Below are 24,698 nucleotides of genomic sequence, written 5' to 3' on the forward strand. Positions count from 1 at the left end.
AGACCACCATCATGTATGGAGTCCATCCTTGACTGAAATGTCGTTATGCGGCACATGCCTGTAAAGACTAGCTAAGAAACAGGTAAACACAACCACCTCTGCATCGACTAAGCCTGACGTCTCGTGGTTTCCTGGGGATGGCGTCACCCTCTACCACTTGCCCTGAGCTTGGGACACTCACTGGCCTGACAGCAAGGCAGCTGTGCCACCTTAGCCTGGATGAGAGGTCGGGAGAACAGAGAGTGGAAGGGGCCCTAACAGCAGCAGAGTAGGGTCTGGGTCCACCCCAGGGGGCTGGCCTCTTGGTGCTTCTCAGCTGGACAACGTGTGTTTCACTCCTGATGAAATCGGACTAGCCCATCATTTAGAAATTTTCCAAAGGAGCCAGAAACTAAAACATAAAAATGTAAAATCATAATAAGTCACCATGAATACAGGAAACGTGTCTTTGAGGCTCAGTGGTTTCTATCCTCTGTTTATTCCATGTCCCACCTCTCTGTTTCTTGAAGAAGCCACACAGGGATGGAACAGTATGACCAACATTTTCTCACTATGAAGTGGCCACCAGGTACAGCGGGAAGGGCACACGTTAGGAAGCTGGGCAGCTCTGGACAAGAATCAGCTTCAGCAACTGAGCCGCACACTGACAAAGCTAACCAGGTAAGTTCTCCCTTCCAGAGCCTGACTTCCTAATGTGTAAAGAAATGAATACTAACGTCACCCACGGAACTACTGGACAATGACACAGGTAAAGTGAGTGGAAGCGCCTGGCGCACAGGAGCTCTCAACGAAAATCTGCCCCTTCCTTGATTATTTTCTCATGCTTTGCTCTCTTCCCATATTGGGAACAAGACTCTCCATTACTAAATGATGCCTGACGTACCTGGAATGATGGTTCTCAGACTCATGGCTCGTCTGAAAAGTTTCCCAGCTTATGCTACGCTCCCCGCTAAGCCATCCTCCTTCCCAAAAACTCACTGCTTTTCCAAAAAAGACTGTGTCACAAACTCATCACCCTCTAATTTTAACACTCTTTTGATGAGTAATGCATACAGATGGCATAGGTCCAGACAAATTACAAAATCTGGCATTTTAAGTACTTTATGCTGGTTGTTTCCAGAAACCATCAAAACAGTTCCCGAATTCTAAGTATCTGTACTTAAACCACACCTCTCAAGCTGCCTCTCACCTGTGAGAGTACAGTGCTCTGCAGAGCCAGGTTGCTCAGTGTGTGATCTGGGAAATACGGAAAGTCTCAGCAGGTGGCTGGACAGATGGACAAAGACCTGAAATGCATAATTTCCCCACTTTGCTTAAAAATTGAATTTCTTTTTCTTGGATTGCCAACTCTTCCCCATCCTCACAAATTACATTTCAAAAAGAACTTTGAATGTAGTAGCCCAGTAAAGATCAATTTCCACAGATAAAGGTTTGGCTTCAAACAGAAAGCTTTATAGCCACTGAGCGCTACCCTGGTGCTGGGGGCAGACAATCCCACTTGTCAGACAGCAGGAGCAGTTACTGCAGGCCAAGGATGGGGCAGGCAGTGCCCCCAGTACACATAGCCTCAGGTGAACAAGAGACTTCATTTTGCATCAGATTTGTCTTTGCTATTTGATAGGCCTGGAGAAGGCTGGGAAACACCAGGGGGAAACAGATATATAGGTATACACAACAAGGAAGCAGAGCCGGCCACGTGCCCGCCTGACAGTTCCAGACTGGGAGGGACTGCACCTCTCAGGGGGCACACATCCCCTCTCCAAGGCGTGTGGAGTTGCTCACAGTCTCTAATGGCTTCTCATTGCCAGAGTGAAAATGCCCCCAACAAACCTCTAAATCTGAGTTTTCTCATTCCTCCTCAATTATTCCCCACCCTAATTTTCCACTCAAGTCGACTTGGTCAATCTACTACACACAGGTGGCCAGTTCTCATTTCTATACCTGTTGACACAGCTCCAGAGATTTCCGTGTCACCCTGAACACCTCCCTGGTTAGGGGGCAACCCAAATCAGGACAACTCCAGATCTATTTCTCCTTTTGTGTGCGTGTGTGAGGAATACTGTCGCCGAGCTAACATCTTGTTAGCAATCTTCCTCTACTTATGCCGCCACAGCTTGAAGAGTGGTGGGTAGGTCTGCACCTGGGATCTGAACCTGCGAACCCCGGGCCACCAAAGCAGAGAGCACGAACTTAACCACTACGCCATGGGACCGGCCCCTAGTTCTCCTTCTTAACCAGCCCGACCACTTTCCAAAGTGGCCCTCTCTTTTTCTTCTCTGAATTCCCATTAATTAGTTTCCTATCATTGATCAGTATCTCTATTGTCCATGACTTACCCGCCACTTTTATCACTTTATGATCCCTTCCTACACTTTCTCTCCCCTTCCTAACTGGTCAGTAAGTTCCTTAAGAGCAAAGACAGAATGTAATCGACTTGGTATAATTATTACCTGGAAGGGTCCTGGAGGGATTAACATGTAGCCATGGGTATAAATTACTTATAGTTTAAAACTACGAGTTGTTTTCTTTTCTAAAATTCTGAAATACACATTTTATACACTTATGGAATTTTGCTGTTATACTATAAACAAAACTATGATTTTTTAAAAAAACGCTTTTTTCTTCAGTGCCAGAATTTTACAAATAAGACTGACAGGAAACACACGAGCAGCTCCCAGGAAAGGTGCCCACCTCGGGACAGTTACTATGACCTTAGCAGAGCTGGATGCCCAGTGCAGAATGCCTGGCATGCGGTACTCACAAATATTTGTTGAAAAAATGAACCTCTCTACTGAAACTCTTTTAAATACTGCTGACGAGTGACACTAACTACAGAAATATCAGCAATTTTGTGCTTGGGCCCAGGACAGGGCGGGTAACGGGTAACACGCGCACCCAACGTGGGCACAGGGCTGGGCCCTGGGACGCCACCAGCCACGCAAAGGGGAAGCATCCGCTCAAGCGCAGGCTACTCACCACCATGTTGTACGCATCAGGAACTTCAGTTTCAAACTGAAATTTTCCACCCTGGTAGTAACCCTCATCTATCAAAAAACACAAAACAAAACAAAAAATCCTTTAAATTAAAATAAGGAAACAGAAAGCAAACACTACGTTAGGATATGGCAAATACAGAGAATTAAGAATTTAAAATAGGACTGCAGGGTTCCTCAGTCACTTCACCACACCCTGCCCCTGACCTGATTAATATAGAAGGCTCCACCCAGCCCACCTGCTGTGCGTTCCCCACAGGCGTGGGCCCTTGGGAAAGGGTGGGCATCCTTCTGGATGGCTGCTCCTTCTCTTCTGCAGTCTCTTGGTACACTCGACCTAAGCAGCCCCCTCTCTCACCTCGGCCCCAGCGTTTTCCACATCGCAACACCCGGTGTATCCCTTCAACACAGCTCACAACAGGTACCCGCCCCATTTAAGCTGCGTGCCCATCTGTTTGCTGCTGGCCTCCCCCTGAGAATGTCAGTTCCTAGGGGGAGGCGGACTAGCATCGACTGCTGTATTCCCAGTGCCTGGCACCTGGCTTTGACCATGCATTAAACGTGCAGAGCACGGATCCTGTGCCGGGCCCTGCCCCAGACCACGGGGGCACAGCAGTGAACCAGAGAAAACTGCTGCCCCGGCACATGTGCCCAGTCCACAGCTGTGGGCGGGCTGCCTGGCTGAGTGCTGGGACAGCCTTCAGAACAGAGCAGGCCCTCTGAACAGGGGCTGGCAGGCATGCAGGATGTCCAGGGTCGGAGGGGCACTGCCACACCGTCCCTCAGGTCTGCAGACCCCACCCTCTTGATTGTGCCACCTGCCTCTGCCTCTTCTGGAGTCGGCTGCAGGTGAGCCTGGCCCACAGGTGAGCTTGGCCTGTAGGTGACCTTGGCTCTGCCCTGTAAACACCACTCATGCTGCCATGAGCCTAGAAATACCCCCAGGAATTAAATTACTCTAAATTTCACAATTTCACAAAATTAACTCCATCTTTAAAATGAAGGTTCAACTTCCTTCAGTATTTATCACTGTGAACAAATCAGCAATACTACATCTTACTGTTTCCCTCAGTTTCTTATATAAAATGAACACTTAAATGAACACATTGTTAGTCTCAACTCATCACTAAAAAAAAGCTTCTTAAGAGTTTTGAGATTGCATCAACATTTATGTGGTCCAGCAGTTAAAACTGGCATTACCTGGCCCCCAGTGTTTTTCCGCTTTGCCAGTGCCACAGAAGAGAAATACTACTTCCTTGTTGTTGTTTTTTTAAGATTGGCACCTGAGCTAACAACTGTTGCCAACCTTTTTTTTTTTTTCCTGCTTTAATCTCCCCAAATCCCCCTGGTACATAGTTGTATATCTTAGTTGCAGGTACTTCTAGTTGTGGCACATGGAATGCCGCCTCAACATGGCCTCACAAGTGGTGCCATGTCCGCACCCAGGATCTGAACCAGCGAAACCCTGGGCCGTGGCAGCGGAGCGTGCAAACTTAACCACTCAGCCACAGGGCCGGCCCCTACTTCCCTGTTTATTTTACATTCATCTGATGAATACTCGTGAGACTGAAATTTATTTCATATTATTGGTCACTTGTATATTTTTTCTTGTAAGAATTGAATGGTTAATGTTCTTTAACTCTTCTTTTATTACTGAGGAATTAATCTCTTAACTACCAACATAAAAAAGTTCTTAAGAAGATTAACCTTCGCCCTTTATATTTGTTTAACCATGTTTCTTAGTCTGCTGTTTGCCTTTTGATTTTGTTGTTCAACTGGCTTTCATTTTTAAGCCGCCAGTCTTTCTTTCTGTGGTTTCTGTCTTTGGTATTATGCTTAAAAAGGTCTTTCCCAACCAGGATTATTGAAATATTTCTGTATTTCCCCCTGGTAATCTTACAGTTTCATGTACTTCATCAGCTCATTCATTCATCTAGAGTTTATTATACAGAATAAGGTGGTGCATTTTTTCTAATTGCTTGCCTAACCCTACCGCATTTACGGTTCTATCCTTCCCCCACTCATTTGATATGTCTATTTCTAGTGCTTATAAACACACTTGCATTACTGACTGACAGTATTAGTTCTTTGGAAAAGATATTTTTTGGGGAAAAATTCAACTCCAGATTGAACAACTTTTGAAATAAGTGAAATTGTAGGTATAAGACACTCAGAGCACACCCGCGTTCACCACAGGCTCTGTGGACGTTGCCCGTTTTCTGTACTGATCACCGCACACAGCAGTCTAACATCAGGCTCCTCACACCACGTGGCGCTCTACGAATCACCATGGCGGCTTTCGGCCGTCAGCGCTGCACCTGCTGTGCTCTGCTTCATCCTCAAGGCTGTGCTCCGGCCATTCCATCGCCACACTTCTCCAGTTGGCTTTGCACTTCACTGATCCTATAGTTTCAACTCTACCACCTACCGGTGCCAAAGAAACTGTGATTTGGTCTAATGTGGTACTGACTTGACCATATTCCTCTGCCACAGTCCAATTCTCATTTAATAATGATTAGAATTCTATCATCTCTGAACTCATTGAAAATAGAGAGCAGTCTGTTCTAATTTTTTTTCTTCCATTTCATGGAATAAATCTCTTTCAGGAAAAAGATCTACTTCTGAGCCAGTACTTGTTTTTCCCTCTTCTAAGCCACATAGTTTTTGGACCTTATCTAGTCTGCTTATTTATTACTGAATTTGCCCAGAAACTCCATAGTCCAACTTAAAAAGCAGAAGGGGAGCAGCCTAGACTGAGACGAAACCCAAGAGCATGTCTCATTTACTGTGATATTCTCCATGAAGACCTCAGTTGAAGAGTTCTCACTGATTCACCTTCTGGGTCTGGCTCTCAAGCTTGCACTCGGCAGGGTGGAGAGTGGAGAAAGGCCTGCTCAACTCTGGAGCCAGTGGGCAGAGGGTTCATATACAGTGTCTGTAACCCAGTGCGCACCATGGCCCAGAGCACCACATCCAAATCTAGGGCGGGCCAACTATGTCACCATCCGCGGCTGTGGTAGCTGAAAATGTCCTGCTGCTCCTATCACTGGGTGTTCAAGTACAGCAATGAAACGCAGTAGGGAAAGTTCCTGGCACCCAGCTCTCCATCAGCCAGCATGTCCCCACCCCTCGAGGGTTACAATGAGAGGAAGTGCCCCTCTCTCCTCTTGCGTCCAGGAGCCCACCCCCTGCTGCCTTCCAGGAACCAGACAACAGGGTCTTCCAGCTAGGTTACGGAGATCCCTGGGAGGACAGACTGTCCAAAGGGCATGTGGGCACAAACAGCTTTAAGAGGATCCATTTCTAGTGGCCAGTGTCCATATGTGCTCTGTCCTAAAATGAACCTGCCTGACGGTGCTCTTGAGCTCAAGGAGTCATGCAGCTGTCCTTTCCCACCTCCCCTTTCCAATCTTTCTCCCACTTGTAAAAGAAGGCCTACTACTAATCTATCCTCTTACTATGATGCACTGCCCCAAGGCATAAAAAAATCCCAGAGGACAAAAGGACCATGCAATGCACTGGTACAGCAAAGCTCCTTGACTTGAGGCATTACGGTAGGGTTGTGCAGTTCCCTATCCTACATCCATTTCTGTTAAGGGCAAAGCATGGCATTATAAATAAGATACCCCGGCTCATGTTGGAATGTCTTGAATTCAAACATATTGTGGAGTCTGACAGTAGGGATGATTAAAATTTCATTTAGTAACTTCAGCCCCTAGACAACTGTAAAAGAATGCATCACCCCCATGAGAAGCAGGCAAAGAGGGTACCAATAAGCAACAGGTGACCAGCTCCATGCCTCACCCTCACCAGGAATTAAACTCAGGAGTGAGATGACCATCAGAGGCACATCTCAGAGATGAAAAGGGAAGAAAGACTTTGCCCAAGACAGAGTGACTCTGACTGCTGACTGGTCTGACAATAAGAACTGGTTCTGCTTATTAACGCACATGGCAGTTATTTCTGATAAATGGAATGATCTAACTCTGCAGCTTCAAGCTTTTGAAGAAGATATAAAGTATGTGATAAGTTTTTAGTCTATTATATTGATAAGGGTATGATGGAATTAACAATGTCACGATTTTCTCTACTCTTTCCGGGTATTTCAGGTCTAACAAGGTGCCTCCAAGTGAAGAGTGGCACGTATGGTTAGTGGTCAGCTGGCAGGCCTTGGAGAGCGGTTTTGGTGCACACCTCAGAAACGGACGTGAGAGGACTCTAATGATTGGGTTTGTAAAGCCTTTTCCAAGTCGGGTGGTTTCCACTTCTCTGCTTTCAACAAAATGGAAGAAGGAAACTCATCTAGTAGTCAGCTGAAAGATCATGAAAATATCTTATGTGATTTTTGGCCTCTGACTTTGAAGTCCAAGGACAGAACAACACAGCTGTAACAAAACACCTTCCATGTCCATCTACTTATTTAGGTGAACAAGCAGATCTCAGTGTCTACATCTATAAAGACAAAATGAAGGAAGAAAACTGATATTGAACCTTCTTTCTAGCATAAAGTAATATTCATTCACAAGTACATCCACTAAATCAGAGAAAAATGCTGACAGTAACCCATCATTCTCAGATACATTTCAGATGAAATGCTTTTTTATGTTTAATAACCACCAAAGCTCACGACACATTGCTGAAGTCGTTACTCATTCAACAGGTATCTGACGAGTGCCTACAACACAGCAGGCACTGTTCTAGGAACCGGTGACACATCAGTGAGATCCTCCTGCCCTTAGGAAGCTTACATTCTAGTGGAAAGGAGATGAAATAAATAATTATATAGTATAAGGTGAAAAGAGCTAAGGGAGGAGGAGTGGGATGGGTTGCAATTTTAAACAGGTTGGTTGGAGGCAGCGAAGTTGAAGGAGGACATCAGCGCGGAGAACTCCCCAGGCAGGAGAAGCTGGGGGAGGCCCACGAGAGGGCTCGGTGTGTTCAGGGAACACTGCAAGGCCAGACAGCGAGGCAGGGGAAGGAAGAGCTGAGGCCGAGACCTAACAGGCCTGGCCTTGCAGGCCACTGTAAGTGCGCTGGCTTTTATTCCGAGTGAGGCGGGCAGTGATGAGAGGGGTCTGAAAAGAAGAGGGACAGGATCATGTGAACAGATCACAGGCCCAGAGCCCCTTGGAGGATATTTGCTACAATAATAATCCAGGAGAGAGGTTATGCTGGTTGGGACCAGGGTGGGAGCAGAGGAAGTGGAAATATCTAGATGGTAGCACACCAGGATTTGCTGACAGATTAGGCATGGGGCAGGGAAGGAAGGAGTCAAAGAAGATCTAGGATCTTAGACCCTGTGATGGAAAGGGCAGAGTTGCCATTGCAAAGATAAAAAGCCTGCTGAGGATACAAGTGCACGAAGGTCAACATCAGACACGTTTATTTGAGATTTCATGTCAAAATTGATCAGCGTTGATCGGCAGCTGACAGATCATTCTGGAGTGAGGGGGAGATGTCGGGGCTGGATGAGAGCAGTTTGGGAGGTGTTCAGTGTACAGAAACATTTAGATTTCATGAAGTGGTAAGGTCCCTGGGGACCTGACTGTGGAGGTCCAAGGAGAGGACGAGGCCTTTGAGGTACCCCCACTTAGAGGGTCATGATTTGGGACAGGAGAGGCAGGCAGTGGCAAAGAAGGAACACCAGGAGCCAGAAGCTGGTACTAACAATAACTAACAAATGTCCAAAGGAAAAAGCTTACCAACTAAGAGTCTTACAGTTAAAGGAGCTTTTAAAATAATCAAATATATATAGTTACAGAACAGTATGACAGGGTGACAAAATACTCACAAGCACAAAAACGTTTAGAATAAAGTTCCTTGGGACAAGTGGAATAAAACTGAGTGTTTTTTTGGAAAAGGCAACAATGAACATTTTCCCACCACTGAAGTAGAGCTTGTTCATATTTTTAAAAATATGCACAATGGTGGGTGTATCCATGGTATTTAGAGTCTACTGAAAACACTTTAAAGAGTAATATAATACTTTTATTTTTAAATGTCAATATTTACAGCACACTGGAAATAACACTCTATGCAAATTTTAAACTTAAAAGGCAGGAAAAACACCATCCCTGCCAAGATGAGCTTGCAGATTGGGGTTGGCAAACTTTTTCTGTAAAGGGCCAGACAGTAAGCATTTCAGGCTTTGGGTTGTAGGTCCCGGTCACATATTATTTTATTTTATTTTTTTAAATAATCCTTTAAAATGCAAAAACCATTCTCAGCTTGAAGGCTGCACAAAAACTGGCCCAGGGTGGGATCTGGCTCACAGGCCTAGTTTACCCACCCCAATATTAAAATACGTGAAGACAAACTGTGCGACCCTGACCACACGTGAAGTCAGTTCATTTAAGAGGAAAAGCTGGTGTGGGTTGAATTATTCAGGGAAAGCTTGGGGGTGTGCCACTAGATAAGAATGGAAAATAAGGACAACAACCACCGCAGTAACAAGCACGTGGACACGTGGAGCACGCACCATATGCTGTGCACACATCACTCACCCAGTTGGTGGGACGGGCACATTACTGCTTTAAAGAAGAAACTGAGGCACATGGATTAAGTAACAGGCTACAGCCCCATAGCTAGTAGGTGGCAGAGGCGCTTCAAATCAGCCTGTTTAGCTGGGATCTGAGGATGGGCAGGGTAAGGGAAAACAAAGAGGAGAGAGAGAGGGAGAGAGACAGTGTAGACGAGGAAGGCAGACTGGGAACAGAGTAGGAGGCAGGACTACAATGAGCCAGCTACAGATGTGAGGACTGGAGCCATGGAGGGGAGGAGGGCAGGGCAGTGAGGAGCCTGTGGGCAGGCCTGGGGTAGGACGGCAGGGCAGTGAGGAGCCGGTGGGCAGGGCTGGGGGAGGATGGCAGGGCAGTGGCAGCAGGCGGGTACTCAGCTGTGACATGGGGGTCGGGAAGCCAACATGGAGCTGCAGACAGACACTAAGTCAGCTGCTATAAAGAGATGCTGAGATTTAGAGGAAACTATGGACATAATGAAGAAAGAAATGGAAAAAATAAAAAAAGAAGCAAACAGAACATCAATAGCTGAAAAACATATTATCTGAAATGAAAACTTCACTGGGTGAGCTTTACAATAAATCAGACAATAGAGAAATAGAAATTATCCACAAGGAAGCACAGAAAGAAAGCAAACAAAACCTTGTGACCCAATGGAGGTATAATTTATATGCAGAGGTAATATATATGTAAGAGATATTAATATACACAATTGGAGTCCCAGAAGGAGATTATAGAAAAAATATTTAAAGAAATGTTGGTCAAACCATTTCTACATTTGATGAAAACTATAACTCACTGATCCAAAAAGCTCAATAAACCCCAAGTGAGATACACAGAAAGAAAACCACATCAAAGCACATTATAATCTCACTGTTGAAAACTGTGATAAAGAGACCATCTTAAAAGCAGCCAGAGAATAAAATGCACATCCCATAAAGCGAAACAAAGAACTACCACAAACTTCTTAGAAGAAAAAAATAAGTCAGAAGGCAGTAGAATGATAGCCTTAAAATGCTGAAATTGTCAACTTAAGAATTCAATATTCAGCAAGCTGGCAGAATTCATCATCAGCAAATCTGCACTACAAAAAAAAAATCCAAGGATGTTCTGCAGGCAGAAGGAAAATAACAGATGGAAACTCAGATCTACAAAAAGGAATGAAGGTCACAAATGGTAAATATATTGAGAAATATATTAAGAAAATAGACTGTTTAAAGCGAAGACAAAAACAAAGTATTCTGGATTATAACATCTGTAAAGTAAATGAGAACTATAAAATAAAGGTTGGGATGGGGAAATAGAAATACAATTATCTGTCTAAACTTCCATCTTAAGAACTAGAAAAAGAAGAGCAAATTAAACTGAAAATAAGCACAAAAAAGGAAATAACAAATATGAGTAGAAAACAAAAAATATTAGAGGAAAATCAATGAGGCCAAAAGCTGGTTGAGATCAACAAAATTAATAATCCTCCTGCTAACCTGATAAGCCAAAAAGAAAACCCAAATTTTCCATACCAGGAATTAAAGAAGGGATATCAATACAGAACCTACGGAACTTAAAAGGATCAGAAAACATCAAGAGCAACCTTAGACCAGTAAACTTGAAAATGGGGGATGATACACAAATTCCTTGGGGTACACAAATTACCAAAGTTCACTCAAGAATAAATACCTAAATGGCCCTACATCTATTAAAGAAACACTATTCATACTTAAAATCTTGCCACAAAAACAAAACAACAAAAACAACATTCCAGACCTAGGTGGCTTCACTGGTGACGTCTATCATTTGATAAAGAATTAATACTAATTCTACATAAACTTTTTTCCAGGAAATAGAAGGGAGCACTTCCCCATTCATTCTGGGATGAGAGGGGAGGGGGAGAAACTAGACCCTTATCTTAGACCATACGTAAAAATTAACTCAAAATGGACTGCAGACCTAATTGTAAAACCTAAAGCTATAAAACTACTTTAATTGGAGGAAATCTTTATATTTCTTAGACAAAGACTTCTTAAGACATAAAAAGCACAACTATTTATTTTAGTTCTGAATTGTTGCCATAATAAATTACCACACACTCAGTGGCTTAGACAATGCAAATTTATTATCTTCTGTAGGTTAGAAGTCCAAAATGGGTCTCACTGGGCTAAAATCAAAGAGTTGTCAGGGCTGCGTTCCTTTCTGGGGGCTCTAGGGAAAATTCATTTCCTTCATTTTCCAGCTTCAAGAGGCCACCTGTATTCCTTGGCTCATGGCCCCTTCCTCCATCTTCAACGTCAGCAATGGCCAGTGGAAATAATAATACATGCAACAACATGGATGAATCTTGAAAGCATTATGCTAAGTAAAAGCAGCCATATACAAAATGCTACATACTGTTTGGGTCCATTTATATGACATTCTGGAAAAGACAAAACGACAGGGACAGGAATCAGATCAGTGACTGCCAGGGGCTGGAGGTGGGAAGAGGATGCTGACAACAAAGGGGCGAGAGAACTCTCTGAGCTGATGGAACAGTCTATATCTCGACTGTGCTGGTGGTTACATGACTGTGTTTGTCAAAATGCAGAGAACTGTACACCTAAGAACGGTGAATTTACTGTCTGTAAATCCTACCTCGCTAATCATGATTTTTGAAAAAGATAAAGAAAAAGCCTATGCCACATAAAAGGCACTACCAGGTAGAACAGGAAGCTGAAAGAGTGCTGGCAATTTTTACAATGCTCAGAAGCTTAACATGTGAACAGCATGTTTTGGGATATTTTATACGGATTATATACATTTTTACTGGTGACCGTCACACCATACTTTTAACCATGGTAATGAATGGCTTTTAAAACATAAGTCAGACATTTAATGTCACACTCACTCCAGGAAGCCTGAGCATCCCATGAGAGTTTGCCGCAGTGTTATGTGCGAGGCAGAGGGCAGAAATCAGTGTAAGCACAGTGTGTGTCATTCGACAAGTCACTGACTCAGCAGGATGGTAAGCAAAGAAGCATCACATCAACAGAGCTCTTGGAAGGAGCAAGAAAAGAGCAGTGAATGTTTTCCTAACAAAAGTTAGCTAATGCTAAGGCAGATAACTGTCTTAAGAGCTCACACCACATTTCCATTATATATAAAACAAGAATTACCATCTGTATTTGTAGGGTTATTTGAAAGAAAAGACACCCCCAGCAAAGTCTGTTCCTCCTCAAATTTATCCCTTAGTAATGGTTATCTCCATATTAAAGTTAAAAATCAACCTAGAAAGAACCAGGGATGAGTATACACTCTCTGTGTCTGAAACCTTGACAGATCAACAGTAAACTACCCAGAAGCCACTTCAAGATCGGGATGTTGGTCCAGCTGAAAGGCGTGCTTCAGTGCTCTACTCCATTTCCAGATCCCTTAAAATCTCCAGGATTATTGAAATGTTGTTCCAAAATGTTCATGTGTGGAACCAAACTTGTGTTTCAGGCTTACCAAACATAGTTCTTCACTCAGAAATTGAGATCTTACTTCATGTCACATTTAGAAACTCTTCTTTCTACAACTCCAAAGCTCTGAAACGATGCTAAGAAAAACCTCTAACCAAACATAACAGGGATAAGAGACAAATCAACGTAAGCCATACTTTATCATGCACCAGTTAGGCAGTTTTTATAAATTAAATGTTTAAATTAAGAAAACATGAATAATCTAAGAATCAACACATTTAAAAATTTGTTATACACATAAATGTACAAGATTTACAGTGTAGCTATAGAATTCCCTAATCAGAAGTTTTATATATTAACATTAATTAGAAGGATGTTATTAACCATAAAAAACCCACCACATATCTAATAAAGGACTTATATCTAAGTACATAAAGCTTACAGCTCAATAATAATGGGACACTCAATCCAACTTTTAAATGGGCAAAATATTTGAATGGACACTTGAACAAAGAAGATACAGACAGCAAACAAGCACAGGAAAAGAGACTCAACGTCATTAGTCGTTAGGGAAATGCAAATTAAAGTCATAATGAGATACATTCCTCCCAGAGTGGCTAAAATTGAAAAGACTGACAATACCAGTTGTTGGCAAGAATGTGAGGCAACTGGAATTCTCATTCATCACTGGTGGGAATGAAAAATAGTACTTTCACTTTGGAAAACAGTATGGTAGTGTTTATCAAGTTAGACTTACTCTTACCACATGATCCAGTAACTCCACCTCCAGGAGAAAAATACAAACATAAGACCTGCATGCAAAGGTTTATAGCAGCTTTATGCATAACGGCCCCAAAGAGGAAACACCACAAAGGGGCATCACCTGTGCATGGATAAATAAACCAGCATACACCCATACAACAGAACACAGTTCATCCAGAAAAACACACAGAAAACTGATTAATGTAACAACATGGGTGAAACTCAAAGCATTACACTAAAGTAAAAGAATATAACCTAGACCTCAATCAACATAGCTTTAAAAAAAAATTATTTTGAATCAATGATCCAAGTTTCCATGAAGGTAGAAAAAGAAAGCAAATTAAACCCAAAGTACAAGGAAGGAAATAATAAAGATAAGAGCAGAGATCAATGAAATGGACAAATAACGGAGAAAAACAAAAGCTAGTTCTTTGCAAAGATCAACCGGATAAACCTCAAGCTAACACAATCAAGAGAAAAGAGAAGACCCAAATTACAAATATCAGGAACAGAAAAGGGGGCATCAACACAGATCCTACAGACATTAGCAGAATAATAAGAGAATATTCTGAACAACTTTTATATCAATAAATTCTAAAACTCAGGTGAAGTGAACAAATTCCTTGAAAGAAAAAAATTATCAAAGCTGACTTAACAAAACAGATAAATAACTCTGTGTCTATTAAATAAACTGAATTCATAAATAACAACTTGTCCAGAAAGAAAACGCCAGGTCCAGACGGCTTAACTGGTAAACTCTATCAAATATTTAAGGAAGAAATAGTACCAATCCTACACAAACTCCTTCAGAAAACAGGAGGGAACACTTCTTCATTTATTCTACCATGCCAGCATTATCCTGATGCCAAAATCAGACAAAGAAATTACAAGCAAAGGAAAATACAAACCAACATTCTTCATGAATGCTGACACAAAATTCTGCAACAAAATATTAGCAAATGAATCCAGCAATATAAAAAACAGATAATATGTCATAACCAAGTGTGGTTTATTGCAGGAATACAAGGTCGATGCAACAACATTAAAAAATCAGTAAGTATGTGGGGCTGGCCCCATGGCTGAGTGGTTAAAGTTCTGCACACTCCACTTGGGTGGCCTAGGTTTACGGTTCAGATCTGGGTGCAGACCTACTCTACTGATCAGCCACGCTGTAGAGGCATACCACATACAAAAACAAACAAAAAAAAGTAGAGGAGGACTGTCACAGATATTAGCTGAAGGCTAATCCTCCTCAAGCAAAAAAAAAAAAAGGAAGATTGGCAACAGATGTTAGCTCAGGGCAAATCTTCCTCAGCAAACAAAACAAAACAAAATAAAACTTGTATTTATGATAAAAACTCTCAACAAACCAGGAAAACAAAGAAACTTCAACCTGATAAAGGATATGTTAAAAAAAAAAAAACCCAACAGCTAACACCACATTCAGTGGATAATGAACACTTTCCCCCCTAGGATGAGGAACAAGGCAAAGACATAAACTCTCACTATTTCTGTTCAACACTGTACTGGAGGTCATAGCCAGTGCAATAAGAAAAAGAAATTAAAGGCATACATACTGGTGAGAAACAAGTAAAAACGTATTTACAGATATCAGGATCAGGGACATGGAATCCTAAAAATATATTAAAAAGTCACTAGAGTTTACTAAGTGAATTTAGCAAGGTAGAGGACACAATCAATATACTAGAAACTCTACCGTATTTTTATATACTAGTAACAGTAAAGTGGGAATTTTAAAAATACCACGTACAACAGCTTCAAAAAACATGAAATACTTAGTAATATAATTAACAAAGTATTTGTAAGACCTTTACACTGAAAACTACAAAATACTGCTGAGAGAAACTAAAGAAGATTGAAATAAACGGAGACATTCCCCATGCTCACGGATTGGGAGACTCAATACTGTTAAGATGTCATTTCTTGCCAAACTGATCCACAGTTAACAGTCTCAATCAAAATCCCGGCATTGGGGAAATGCAAATTAACCCACAGAGAGATACTATTTCACACCCAAACACTGAAAAGTCTGTAGAACATCTGGAACGTCTCATACGTTTCTGGTCAGTGTATGGTACAACCACCTTAGAAAGTATCTTAAAAAGTTAAACATATCTTTCCCATGACTCAGAAATTTCACTCAAGTGAAAGTGACGAGAAATGAAAAATATGAGTGTAAAGAGGATGGTATGAAAATGCTAATAGCAATCTTATTTACCATAGCTAAAAGCTGGAAAGAATTCAAATATCCATCAATAGGAAAATGAAATAAAAAGGAACAGACTGTTGATACACCACATGTATAAATTTAGAAACGTTACATGAAAGAAGCCAGAGACAAAGAGTAGATATATAAAATTCCATTTATATGAAATTCAAGAACTGACAAAACTAATTGATGGCAATAGAAATCAAAAGGAATCTGGGGTGGGCAGCAGGGGGTGAGGAATTGACCGCAAAGAGGCAGAAGGGAACTTCAAGGGTGCTGGAAATATCTTTACACTGGGGTTGTAGTTACACAGGTGTATACATATTTCAAAACTAATTAAACTGTCAAGTTGAAATTAGTACATTTTATTGTTTGTAATTTTATACCTCAGTATAATTTATTTAAAAAGTAAAAACTAAAATTAAACAAACAAGCTGTTATTTAAGCCCATGGTCCCCTCTGCCTAAAAACCACCACGTCACAGTGGGGCAGGCTGGGAGGACCCCACAAGTCAGCTGGCAACTATGACCCGGCCCCAGACTGTCCCTCTAACTTCAACGAGGACTCCAGGGGGCATTCCAGCCCATCTTTAGGGTTTTGCTTTGTCTTGTTTCATTTTACTTTCTAGTATTTTCTCTTGTTTTGTGACGTGATGTGGAGACTTATTTTCCCCCTAAATTCAGTTCTGTTCCTCTATGACCAAATTATATTTCCATCTTTTCTCTGAAGAGTACATCTATTTCCAAAAAAGGGACATTCCAAAAACAAACAAAACCATGAAAACATTATCGAGTATGAAGAGGAACCATCTTGCCAGGAGCCAGGTAAAGAGCTGTGAGCTTCAGATGCAGAGGCAACCCTCCCTTGACCACCCAAATACCTGGGTCTTATTACATATTACGTGAGTTTTCAGACTCACCCCAGGATGACCGGATGCAAATGAGCCAGTTTCAAAACCATCTGCTTCACACTGTTAAAACTATTACTTAGGCATATCTCTATAATTTTTTTTTCAATACTAAGAAGAGCATGACTCCAAAAAGTTTCTAAAAAACCACGATATTAGGCAAGTTTTGAGGGTTGGCAGATGTCTGCCATGCTTCCTTTAATAACGACAGCAGGAACCACATCAGCTTTCTGACTCACTGGCAACACAAAATAAGGGCCTACACACAGTGTCTGAAGAGCATGTTGAGCACACAGTTCAATGTGATGATAATGTCCCTGAGGTGCACTTACTGTAAATATAAATGCTAAGGCAGTAAAACATAAGTTATCTTTTCATCTGATGGAACAGTGAATGCCAAAACTGTAACAAACAATTGTGCTCTGTTTTCAAGAACATAAACAAGAACATCAAAGATGGTGTCATACACATACTCTCAATAATCACAACATCCATGTAACTCAGGAAAAAATTTCAGTTAAAAAAAGAAAAGAAAAAGAAAGAAACACTAACTCACTCATGTAAGACAGTAACAAGCCTGGCAAAATCAACAAAGGTCTCTGAGTGGCTGAAAAGGACCCCAAAGCCCAAGCCTGGGCAGCAGGCAGAGCAACAGAATCCCTGACAGCCACTGAAAATGCCCTGGAAAGGCAGAGGGAAGAAAATACTTTTTACTACAAACACGCAAGTCTGAGACGACTTAGTAAACAGAGAACCGATCTTCACCACTACAATAATTTCTGAAAACACCGTGTACTGCCTAACAGTAATAATAAATGACGTTCGTAACGGTGACCTTGAGTCATCAAGAAACATCAAAGTGTGCTCAATACTCTTCACTAAAAACAGCAGGACGTGCAATGTGTTTTATGAAAGCGGCCAAAGAATCAATTTTCATAATTTCTTACTTTAAAGTCCTGAGCTCAGTTATCTCTCGACGTCAGGCGTGTGGAACGCCCCATTTCTCAGGACAGTGTTCTGGTATTAATTCTATGCTAGCATTCGCTTATCTTAGCAGAAATGGCACCAGGAAGAATTTACGCATATGTCCCAGAGCCATCTTAGAACCACCACAGGGATTAAATGAATTTTTAAAAGTTTTCAAGCACGTTTTTGAAAACGGGATTTCTCCTGCTATTATAAAACACAAAATACCCATCCTACCTGCAGGGAGACCATGTCAGGGCTTATCCGTGGGACCATTATCACCTACTGAAATTCTGCATTCTCTCACTTTTTAATTAGCTCATGACTCATTATTCTCAGTTTCTCACTCCCTTTCCCTCCCCCAAATAAAATAACACCCTCTATTTCCTCCCAGCACTCCCCTCCCCTCTTGTTATCGCCCCTGTCCTCCCTTCTTCCTTGCCCACCCATCCCACAGCTGCACCAGTGGCTATGGCCTGGTGCCCACTGCCTGATGTAAAGGCCTCGGGGCTGCACGGTGTTGGAACCTTGGAGCTGCACTGTAACTAGAAGAAACCCAAGTCCATCCTCCTATCTGACTGAGGAGAACTATGTGACTGACCCTCCTGGAGCACTTGGAGCTTACACACTTATCAGTCCCAACAGGGGCAGCTGGTAATCTGCTGCCTGCTTCCGTGTGCCAGACTCACAGGGGGCCGAAGAGCTTCATGCACATTAGCTATTTAACCCTCACAACTGTCCCATTCGATAGGTCCCACTCGATCTCCACTTTGTAGCTAGGTGGCCTGTGGCTAAGAGGTTATTAATTTAACCATGGTCACACTGCTACTAGATGGCGGAGCAGGATCTGATCCCAGTTATGACTTCAGCTCACACTCTTCACCACACGGCAATGGCCTCGGCAGGCACTCACGTCAGCGCTTCAAGTCTGTACCTAGTCACTAGAGTATATGCCGAATGCCTCAGACTCACTTTCCATGCTTTATTTGACTACAAAGCACATATCTCGTCTTCATAGGGAATGGTCATTACTGTCACAACTTTCAGAAAGTTAGAGGACAAATCAAGCCAAAGATTACAGATTTGGGTAGCCTTTAAAATCTGCTGTTTGAAAATCACTTTAACACTTAAATACGTAAGAATATTACCTGGGGTTACAGTTAGCTGAAAGCAATGAAGCTTGTTTGGATCAGGAAAATGCACTTTACATGTACCTGCAAAAGAAACAGCACATCAGGAAGGTCTGAGAGGCAGCAGCAGTCCTCACGTGGAGGCCAAGCTGGAGGCCCCCGTGAAGGGGACGTGGCGGGAGGAGTGGACAGACTCAGTCCGTGCTCTCCCCTCGCTGTCTGTCTGATAATAACTGTGCCAATGTGCTAAAATGGCAAACCAGTGATTTCTGTCATGTTTTCCTCCTCATTGTCTTTTACTAGTTAATTCCAAATTGAGATGTTTTCTTTCAACCTTTAAATGGTCACTAACACTAGAGATCTTTCCACTGATTTCAAGAATTATGGTACTTTACTTTGGAAAGAAGACATCATACCTCAGGGAGATTACTGTACTTGGGTAAAGGCTAACTAAACATGGAAAAACCAGAAAAAACACCCAGGCCAAACTTCTAGTCTGTTCACCCAGCACCACAGTCATTCATATCCATCACAGCAAATGGAAGTTAAAAAGAAGCGTGCCAACTAAGCTAGCTCCCACCAGTTACCACAGCATTTTTTTTTTTTTTTAACATCTTCAAAATCCAACCGGTCACTCGGCTTGCTCTGTTGGTGAGATAATGCTCTGCTGACTCAAGGGCAACGCTCTGTGCCCACCTGTGCCACACCAGGAGTCTGGATGAGCACAAGGAGCTGCCACTGGGAGAAGAGCTATGGCGAGTGGTGCAGACGGGCAAGGTGGCTACACTCTACATGTGCCTCCTTCAAACAAATGATACGGAGAATGGTAAACACCCAAGGAATTTGGAAGGAATATATGTAGAAATTGTCTACATTTTATAAACTTGGAAAATATCATGCTAAATTCCTTGGGTCACCTCTTGACTTTATTTCTTACAAGCCCCACTGAAAATATTTGCCTAGTTTTACAGTGGTATGAATTTTCATCAAAAATAGTACGATTCAAATTTAGACTTGCGAATGGCCTTAGAGAGTATCTAGTCCACTGTCCTCAATCATGAGGGATGACACGAAGGCCCAGAGAGGTTCGGTGACCAGACCAAGATCACACAGGTTATCAACAGAAGGAAGTTTAGTTTCCAAATTAAAAACTAGTTCCTGACTCTTTTCCCTGTACCATGCCTCGTTTCATTACTTCATGAATGTGCTAGGTACGCCACATACAAATAATGCAGAACTGTTAGTAAGGTTTCCTTTTTCTTTTTTAACCAATCCCTCACAAAATCATTGCAGAGTGAAAGGTAATTCAGTCTAGAAGAGCAAGAAGGAGTCTTAGAGAGTACATTGTCACATTCTTTATGTTAGAAATAAAAAAAACTGTGGGGCCAAAGAGTTCAAGATTTTCGCTCAAATCACACATTTGAACTGTGTATAGAATAATCTAAATGGGCTTCATTTTTCTTACTCTTACCTTGAAAAGATAAAGGCCATCTTTCTCGTGAGACACGTAACAAAAACATGTGACAAGGGCTTGGGAAATCTTTCACTGATTAGTGGACTCATTTGTTTCTCATCCATTTGTTTCTAATATCTAGCATTCTCCTTTGTTTTATTAAAGGCCCAGAGGCAGAAATCAATCCCTCTAAACTAGACTGGCCCACTAAGAATAAAGAAATTATATCAAAGTGGACTAAAAAACAATAAAACTACTGAAAAGAACCCAAAATTTGAAAGCTCAACAAGGTCTAAGTTCTAATGACAACAACAAAGGGCTGAAAGTCCAGTTTTTGTTTTAGTTCAATGCAGGGGCTTTAGTGAAACAAGAGTCAAGCTCCTCCTCGATCTGTAGGCATGGGCTGAGATCCTCATGTTTCCATCAATCTGAAAGAGATATTTTTTATTTTTTGCAAACAGAGAAGCCTCTATAAACTTGCACGTACAGAGCTCCAAACTAGCCCTGAATAATTACTTAGCACCACTGCCTCATGGCAAGTTATTTTATTTCCCTTAATAAATATTTTAGAAAGATTATTAAACAGACAGTAAAGATTTACTCTCTGGTGGCTTCTTGTTTCCTCTTTAGAATAATGAGTTGCATACTTCTGGAAAGTTTGGCTTACTTGTATAAACTGATTTAGATTTCCCTCCACTTTGGCTGGGGGAGAGGAAAGGGAGAGAGAGAAAAGAAAAGGTACATAGCATGTGGCATGTACAGATATACATACATATAGCAGGTGTGTCATCCTTTTAACCTGACACTTAGCCGTAAGGGCTAGGAAGATGTGCCATGCCTTTTTCAAACCTAAGGTCTTCAGTTAAAATCCTGTTTTGAAAGCCAATTATAAATTTTAGTGTTTTTAAACCAAATTTTTAGATGAAGCGAAAGCTACACTCTATGGATTAGATTCTTATTCAAGGACAAATAAACTGTGTAAGGGGGAAGTTTTTTGTGGTCTTTGATTAAATGTCTACACGTCTATATATGTTCAAGTTGGGGGCTGATGGGAAGGTATGATGGAAGTAGAAAATAGAAAGATCGCTTTATTTTACTTTTTATCAGGAAAACGTCCTAATATACTTAATTTTTTTTTTAAAGATTTTATTTTATTTCCTTTTTCTCCCCAAAGCCCCCCCATACATGGTTGTATCTTCTTCGTTGTGGGTCCTTCTAGTTGTGGCATGTGGGACGCTGCCTCAGCGTGGTTTGACGAGCAGTGCCATGTCCGCGCCCAGGATTCGAACCAACGAAACACTGGGCCGCCTGCAGCGGAGAGCGCGAACTTAACCACTTGGCCACGGGGCCAGCCCCCTAATATACTTAATTTTTTTTAAAAAAAGCAGAGAATAGGAATAATGAACCTAACACTCAGCTTCAATATTTTGCCAATCCTCCTTCGTCTATCCTACACAACACGATTGTTTGTTTTCCTGGAACATCCTAAAGTAAATCATCTGTAAATACTTCAGTAGGTAGAAAGACAACCTTTAATAGAATTCCAAGATACTTCCTTCTGACTAGAAGAAAACTTTGAGGTCAAACAATCCAGTGACTTAAGACAGTTTCAACTCAGACTCACACTAAAACATATTTTATATCACAACCCACTATAGCTATATATAAATACTATATATTAAAAATAGTTTTTCAAGAAACCGTATGTACTTACCCTCACAAATGGATTTCACAACCACTGAAGGGCTGCACCCCACAATTATCTTTCCAACTTTAGGTGGAGGTTGGAACGGGCCCTCTCTTACCCTATGTGAGCTGGGCCTCCACACCAAGCTCTCTGTAGGCTTCGCCCAGACCAGGAGACCCATGTATAAAATATTTCACCCACATCGACAAACATCCTCAGCCTCAGAACTATTTTTAACCAAGTATGATAAAACGTTCTAACAAAAGAATACTAAAATGGCCAAAGCTTTCAGACTTTGAGGGTCTTATAAAATAAAGGGTTTGGGAAGGGATTAACGATAGAAAAAAGAAATAAGAAACTTTGACACATCACATGAGAGAAGTGCCTAGTAAGCGAGCGTGCCCACCGAGGACAGCACAGTTGGTCTGTGTGTGTCTGAGCGGGAGGACCAAGCAAGGAGAGGCGCACTGGTGACAGAAAGGCATATGGTCATCCCACCTCACGCACAAAGACAATTATAAATCAGCACTTTCGGGACCAAAAAGGTGGTTCTGTCACTAATAAAAACAAGACTGTCCATCACTGATTTATATACTTTTCACTCAAAGAGAGCAGGATACAGAATGCTGAGGAAGAGACACAAAACCTAGCCGACACACCCCTGCCACAGCAAGGAGAGAGGAGGCACTGCTGCGTGACACCCAGACATGGTCCACGCCTCCTCCTCACAGGAGCCTTGAAAAGGGCTGTACTTGTTTGCACAAAAGTAAAATGTGTTCCTAACATACGTGAAAAATAGGCTTTTTGTGATGCAAGATTATTAAAACATAAAACAAGCTTCTCCATGCAATTATTTTATAGCACTTAACGTTTGATTGGGGATGTTATACTTACAGGGTAAATTAGCTTCAAGTTCTGCAACCTCTGTGGAAACAAAGAGATTACTGTTAATATTAGTCAACTACTCCACATAAAATCACCAGCTCTAAACTGGTAATTTCCCCCAGAACACTGAGGAAAAATAATAATAAATAAACCGAATTAACTGAAACCTACACTTGGTCTAAAGTTTAGACTTTAAGCCATGACGTTGCTTTCAAATACACAAAGTGACTTGTAGGATGCCAACCAGTGCAGTCAAGGGCCCTTGAAAACTCAGTATGACTGAAAGTCATTTAAAATTAACATGGCAATTACCTATACGTAAACAGTCACTACTGTTTCTGAAAATCTTGTTCCCTCAAGGAGTGGAACTCCTGCCCTCAAAATTTGATTTATATATACGCCTTGTATCTCCTCCAGTTTTTCCAGATCTGTCTTCTGGTGAGGGCTCGCCCAGTTTGGGCTCAAACTTTTCCAGTGAGAGGAAACTCTCGACCTCCTGCTGGGCCTAAACCCTTGCCCTTTGCCATCTGTGGGCACTGCTAACTACCCAAGGGAGTCACCTCCTCTGAGCTACATTCCTTGGTCCTAGCGCTCTCTGGGGCGTCTTCTATTAGTCACTAATTGAGCACTGACGGCCAGCACCCCTCTGCCAGAACACAGCTACAAACCCCCCTCAATCTTGCTATTCAAGAGCTGAGGCCTGGGGGTGGGGGAGACCCAGAAATAACTGGGCAGGCATGTTGCCTGTGCCTCAACAACGTAATGTGCTCTGGGGTCCTCGGAGCATGCAGATTCCCTCCAGCTGTGGAGACTAAAGGAAGGAGAAGTTTTTGAGCTGGGCTTTAACGAACAGGTAGAACAGTCCTGCAGAGGTGGATAAAAAGGTATTCCAAGGAGATAAGTTAGCAATGCACAAAAGCACAGAACACAGACAAGCACAGAAACCAGAGGCATCCTGTTCAGCCAGAGCAATGGGTACAAAGACAACCACAGAGCAATGGGAAACAAGGTCGAAAACCAGTCAGGATTGAGCAGGACCCTGAGTACACAGTGCAGAATTCTAAACTTCATTCTGCAACAATAGAGAGCTGAGCGAGATTTCTGAACAACTTTCTAAGCTTTGCCTCAAGAGGACAACTTCAGAAAGGGCAAAGCGTAGGCAGACAACCTGAGGTGGGCACTCTGCTAGGCAGTGAGGGCCCAGCAAAGGCAGGCAGAGTGAGGGTGCCTGAGAGCAAAGAGGATGGAAGATCTGCCAACTGTGTGGGGCAGGAGGGGTCAGAGATGGCACCGAGGGCTGATGTCCCGGGAGGAGGAAGTTGAGGTCTGGGTGCACGACCACGGCCAGGGCAGAGGAGCCCCTACAGAGCGATGCCACCTGACATCACGAGACCGACAAAGGGGAGAGGCTGTGAGAAGAAGAACCTCAGCAGAAATCAGAGAACAAGGAGCAGGGAAAGTTACGATGAGAAACAGGCAGAAGAGTAAGCGAGACACACGGACACAGTGACCCAGTAAAGAGAGGACAGACTGGCCCAAGGCAAGGCCATCGGATGTGGATCAGACCCTGCTGAGGACATTCAAAACAGCATGAAAGCAAGTGGAAAGATGGAAACCAGGTTACAAAAAAACACAAAAAAGAAGCAAATTGGTGGTCAAAATACAGAAAGCAGCAGGTAACAATTGAGGTGGGGAGGGGAGGGGAGGGGGATGACAGAGACCATAATGTTTGCAAA

At 42.3% G+C, this 24,698-nt stretch overlaps 1 protein-coding gene across 2 annotated transcripts in view; it reads right to left on the reverse strand.

Moving 5' to 3' along the window:
* Positions 1-24,698, reverse strand: part of UBE2F (ubiquitin conjugating enzyme E2 F (putative)) — a 55,864-nt gene that overhangs the window by 17,961 nt on the left and 13,205 nt on the right. The window contains exons 3-5 of one of the 2 annotated variants that reach the window (XM_044751304.2): positions 22,972-23,001; positions 18,956-19,021; positions 2,977-3,044 (exon numbers count right to left, since the gene is read on the reverse strand). In XM_044751304.2, coding sequence (XP_044607239.1) covers positions 2,977-3,044; positions 18,956-19,021; positions 22,972-23,001 — 164 coding nt within the window. The remainder of the gene's footprint in view (positions 1-2,976; positions 3,045-18,955; positions 19,022-22,971; positions 23,002-24,698) is intronic. The other variant, XM_044751305.2, reaches the window with a different exon arrangement.

This window comes from Equus asinus, chromosome 19 (assembly GCF_041296235.1).
Source record: "Equus asinus isolate D_3611 breed Donkey chromosome 19, EquAss-T2T_v2, whole genome shotgun sequence".
In the NCBI taxonomy this organism is placed as follows: Eukaryota; Metazoa; Chordata; class Mammalia; order Perissodactyla; family Equidae; genus Equus; species Equus asinus.